At 33.9% G+C, this 4927-nt stretch overlaps 2 protein-coding genes across 2 annotated transcripts in view; both read left to right on the plus strand.

Annotated features, from left to right (window-relative positions):
- LOC100640853 (uncharacterized) overlaps positions 1–1021 on the plus strand; it is a 3872-nt gene extending 2851 nt beyond the window's left edge. The window contains 3 exon segments of the mRNA XM_020005444.1: positions 1–42; positions 102–401; positions 464–1021. The exon segment at positions 1–42 is cut by the window's left edge and continues 4 nt beyond it. Coding sequence (XP_019861003.1) covers positions 1–42; positions 102–401; positions 464–939 — 818 coding nt within the window. The 3' untranslated portion in view covers positions 940–1021.
- Positions 1022–1107: 86 nt separating this feature from the next.
- On the plus strand, positions 1108–3997 carry LOC100640976 (regulator of telomere elongation helicase 1-like). The gene is made up of 12 exons (XM_020005443.1): positions 1108–1227; positions 1304–1427; positions 1472–1574; positions 1646–1861; positions 1929–2013; positions 2067–2132; positions 2238–2358; positions 2409–2459; positions 2503–2581; positions 2638–2791; positions 2836–2980; positions 3861–3997. Exons 1-12 carry the CDS (start codon positions 1108–1110, stop codon positions 3995–3997), a joined length of 1401 nt encoding a protein of 466 aa, XP_019861002.1.
- Positions 3998–4927: the final 930 nt, after the last annotated feature.

Consider the following 4927-nt stretch of genomic DNA (forward strand, 5'->3'; position numbering starts at 1 on the left):
ACTCAGAGTATGAGGACTGCAAACTATCAACATGCCCAGGAAGTAGGCAATGATTTTATTTTTTTAATGTAATCTTTTAATTGCTTATTTGTTATTTTTAGAAGCAGTTTGGAGCTCTTGGGGCTCATGGAGTGTGTGTAGCACGACTTGTCAAGGAGGCTTTCAGTACAGGACCAGGAGATGTGTTAATGGAACTCACAGAGACTGTTCCTCAATGGGACCATCATCTGAGAACCAACTGTGCAATATTGGTGTAAACTGCAGTGTGATGACAGTGGAGAGGTGGAGTGAGTGCACTAAAAGCTGTGGTGGAGGGGTACAGTTCATGATAGTAAGTAATCGTAGCATGGTATGGAGGCCATGCAATGAACAAAATTGTCATAATGAGCCGTGTTTGAAAGGTAAGTTTTATATTGTATCAGTTAAGTGCAACTTTTATATTTATATATTTATCTCCATGCAGGCATATCTCACAGAGGTTGTTACAACTTGCCTTCCGGCTCGCTTTTATTTCTTGAAAGATCTCATCAGCTTCTAATGGACTTACCATACAACAGGACAGACCCTGTCACTAAATGCTCTCAAGCAGCTCGTGATAGAGGATACAGACACTTTGCTGTAGCATTAGGTCTCTGCTACAGTGCTGGTTTTAATGATGTAGATTATTATAAAACTGCAGGACAGTCGACTCTTTGTGAAAACGGAGTTGGAAATTATTTCGGAGCTTTTGCAATTGATGTATACCAGATCAGTGACGAATCATTGTATACTGAATCAGTATCGAAGATTAATGAGTGTGGGCGAGATTATTGTATGAGTAATGATACTTATATAAGGGAGTGTTCTGATTCAGTTGCAAGTTCAGGATCTCAGACTAAACTACAAAATGGATTAATTCCTTTATTATTACTATTGCTATCATTAGCATCATTGTATTAAGGCAGCACATTCACCATTACTAGAGTTTATTTATTTCTTATTGTGATTATCACTATCAGCTTCACTGGCTTTAATTAATTAATATCTATTAATTATAGTTTAATTAAAATATTTATAGCTATAGTCACGTGTTAATTTGGCGGGGAAGTTGGCGGGAAATGAACTGTCATGGCGGCTACAATGGCAGAACAAATTCATGTCATAGAAAACGTCCCAGTCTCTTTTCCTTTTACTCCCTACCCCTGTCAGATAGAGTATATGGAGAAAGTTATAAAAGCATTGCAAAATGTTAGTTTTAACTCAAAATTCTCCTTCATTTTTTGATTTACTCTATTTTTTCTCCTCTCTCTTTCTCCTTCTCTAGAATACAAACGCCATATTGGAATCTCCTACAGGAACAGGTAAAACCCTCTCCCTTTTATGTGCCACATTGTCTTGGAGACAGCAATTACCTGCCCCTGTAATTTCTGAATGGGATCTCCAATCAGGTTTTGAAACTAAAACTCGAAAAAAATTTATTAAAATTTTATAGATTCAAAGGGCCCCTTGGGTGGGCGGCCAAAAATCATTTATGCATCTCGGACCCATTCTCAGCTATCACAGGCAATCCATGAGCTAAAGTCAACCTCATACAGGTACATGTACATGTAATTACATGTATTTCATTAATAGTATTACTATTTAAAATAATTTTTTCTTACTCTAGACCCAAGGTATCAATAATAGGATCACGTGACCAACTGTGTATCAATTCTGAAGTCATGTCGAAGGAAAGCAATGCCGAAAAGGTTCACGCCTGCCATGCTAAAGTTGCAGCAAAATCATGTACGTATTACAATAACGTTGATCTTAAAAGGCTTAGCGTTCCAGAGAGTTTTATACCTGATATCGAGGAACTCGTGGGAATGGGAACCAAAAATAAGTAACCTAATCTTTCCTCGATTATTTTTTTGACTTCTTTCCTCTTTCTTTCCCTCTCTTTTCCTTAGAATGTGTCCGTATTATCTAGCAAGGGAAATGAAAACAGAAGCTGATCTAATCTTTATGCCATACAATTACATACTGGATCTCAGGGTAATCAATAGTAATGATATTAATTAATAATAGTATTAGCAATTTATGTATAGACTAGGCTGGTACATGGTATCAATATAACCAATACTGTTGTCATATTAGATGAAGCTCATAACATAGTAAGTAATTTAATATTTTAAATAAATATTTTTAAATTTAAATTTTTTAAATTTGAATTTAAATATTGAAATATTTGAATATTTAAATTTAAATATTTAAATTAGGAGAGGGTGTGTGAAGATTCCTCTTCATTTGAACTGACCAGCACTGATATAGCTCACTGTATTAAGGACATTGACTATTTATTAAAAAATAAATACGAAGAGGCCAGGGAATATTTATCAGGTAAGCCTTATATGGGCGTGGGTGTGGTCTGATATTAATTATTTTATTAGAGCTTGATACACAGACTCAGAACACGCTAAAAGATCTTGCTAATTTGAAAGGTGACGTGTGAAAAATAAATTTATATTTATACTAATTTTCTAGAGCTGTTTTTATGCATCGAGGACTCTTTGGATAAAATTGAATTAAAATCAGAAAATAATGAATGCGTAAAACCAGGAAGGTAATTATGAAATTAATAATAATAATAATATTTTTTTGTTATTGCTGTTCCCTCAGTTATATTTTTGAGTTCCTGGGTAAAGCTGGGATCAATACTGAAACCCATGTTGTCCTCATTGACCAGTGTTCACAGGCAATAGCGTCACTTACCAGTGACCAGTCGCTCCACAGAACCAGCACTTATTTACAGAAATTTTTAGAGGCTATAAAAGTATAAGTGATTAATTGCAAATGTACTTTGTTATTTTTTTAAAGATTGTTTTTAGTGGGTCTTGTCCAGTTGGTATGACCAGGGAGAGAATGGCTTCACTTCATTACAGAGTTTATATAAAATCAGACAATAATAGGAAGAAAAGGAAAAGTGATGTATGGACTACTGATAATAATACTGATGACACATGTAAGTCAAATAAATACTGTATACCGTATAGCTGGTTTATTTCGTGTGGAATTAATTTTTGTGCAGGCTCAAATCCACTAAAATTAATTCCACTAAATTTTATTAAAACTAATTAAATATTAACAAAAATTTAGCAAGGCACTAAAATTAATTCTAATGAAAATTTAAGCAACAAAAACTTGAGGCCACAAAATAAACCAGCTATACGGTATCAGCTAAAAACTTGGGGGGCTACATGCATTAAGGAATATAGGAGATCTTCAAATACACATGCCTTTGTACAGATTAAAGTCTAAAATATGAAATCGACTCCCAGGTTTCTAAAATTTATGGTAGTACCGTAGATCAGGAAATTTCATGTTAAAAATAATTGGCGTGAAATTTTTTCAAGGTGTTTTATTTTCGCTGGTTGACCCATCCGCGAATTTTTTTTAACTTGAAAAATTTTAGATGCGTCATAAACTGGACACGTGGCTACTAACTCTTGATGACTATGGACAGCTCGTGAGAGCACTGAAACTGACCTCTTAGGTGAGAGCTTCAGGCCTTCATCAGGCTTTTAGAAGAGCCTTGTGCTTGCACCGCTGCATGTTAGAATAATTCCGGTATTCTTAATATTCATTGTAGAAAATATTTTGTGTGTTAAAATTTCGCGGGTCACTTCAACCGCGAAAATATTTTAACAAAAATTTCCCAATCTACGTTAATCATACATGTACATGTACATGTAATTATAGCTAGTAATTTTTGTAGCTCAAGATTTTACATCAAAATGACCTTTTAAGTTTTACTGATTACAAGTGTTTTCTCAAAAATTTCAAATTTACATGCAAAAATTTGTAGCTATATAATGTATTATTTCATACTCTCCTTCCTTTAGGTCGTAGGTTATGTTATTGGTGTTTTAATCCTGGCTATGCTATGACTGAGTTAGTGAGACAAGGAGTGAGATCAGTTATACTGACCAGTGGGACACTATCACCATTGGAGTCATTCACTTCCGAGCTACAACTGTAAGAGTTGATGTTGAGGGTGTGGCTACCGGGTAAATGGGAAATTTTGGACTACATGATTTGTATATCAAAAACTGCAAGAAGAGAATTCTCCTTTTAAAATTTTTTTCTGATACATATACATGTTTTTATGTTGCGTAGAAAGTTTGGGCTGATTCCAATCAAAATTTGTCAAAAATGACTAGGAGAGAATTTGCCATTTTTATAATTTTTCTGATACATGTACATGTACTTATGTTGCATAGAAAATTTGAGTTGATTCTGATCAAAATTGGATTTTTACAGATTTTAAAAGTTAAATTGGGCCAAAATACAGGGACTTGACCAAATTTTGCCAAAAATGACTAGGAGAAAATTCTCCATTTTACATTTTTCTGATACATATACATGTGTGTACTTATGTTGCATAGAGAGTTTTAGCTGGTTCCAATCACAATTGGATTTTTTACGAATTTTAAAAATTGCTCCAAAATTGACTTTACTATAATAACACCCAATAATTTGTAATGGAGGAATACTCTGGTATTCCTGGTATTCCTCCATTACAATTATTGGGTGTTATATTGGGTGTGGTTTGTGTTTTGAGCTTGTCTTGCTATACTGTACAGTAGCAGGGGAGGTAGGATATTGTTTGACCTTTGACCAATAATTGCAATTTTCATACAGTTGCATTTTTTTGGTATCACATGATGCAAAATGGCCAAGAATCACCATCTTCCATTATATGTGTGTCCTACCTCTTCTGGTAGAGTAGCCTTTTTGGATTTTGAAAGAAACCTTTTTGTAATTTTACTTACAGCCCTTTTAAAAATAATGTAAAATATAGCAATGTAATAATAGTAGCAATGTTTATAAGCAGCCAATTCTAATCATCACTCTATTCTAAGAAATTTTTTTTGTGTACATGTACTTTTACAATAGTCACTGCACTATT

Source organism: Amphimedon queenslandica, unplaced genomic scaffold, assembly GCF_000090795.2.
Source record: "Amphimedon queenslandica unplaced genomic scaffold, v1.1 AMPQUscaffold_11417, whole genome shotgun sequence".
NCBI classification, from domain to species: Eukaryota; Metazoa; Porifera; class Demospongiae; order Haplosclerida; family Niphatidae; genus Amphimedon; species Amphimedon queenslandica.

What these genes read in the sequence shown, in the direction of transcription:
- LOC100640976 (XM_020005443.1), top strand. Translation starts at nt 1,108, where the DNA reads ATGGCGGCTACAATGGCAGAACAAATTCATGTCATAGAAAACGTCCCA. An exon ending in ATTACATACTGGATCTCAGG is followed by an intron (nt 2,014 to 2,066) that starts GTAATCAATAGT and finishes ATTTATGTATAG; the next exon opens with ACTAGGCTGGTACATGGTAT. An exon ending in TAATAATACTGATGACACAT is followed by an intron (nt 2,981 to 3,860) that starts GTAAGTCAAATA and finishes TCCTTCCTTTAG; the next exon opens with GTCGTAGGTTATGTTATTGG.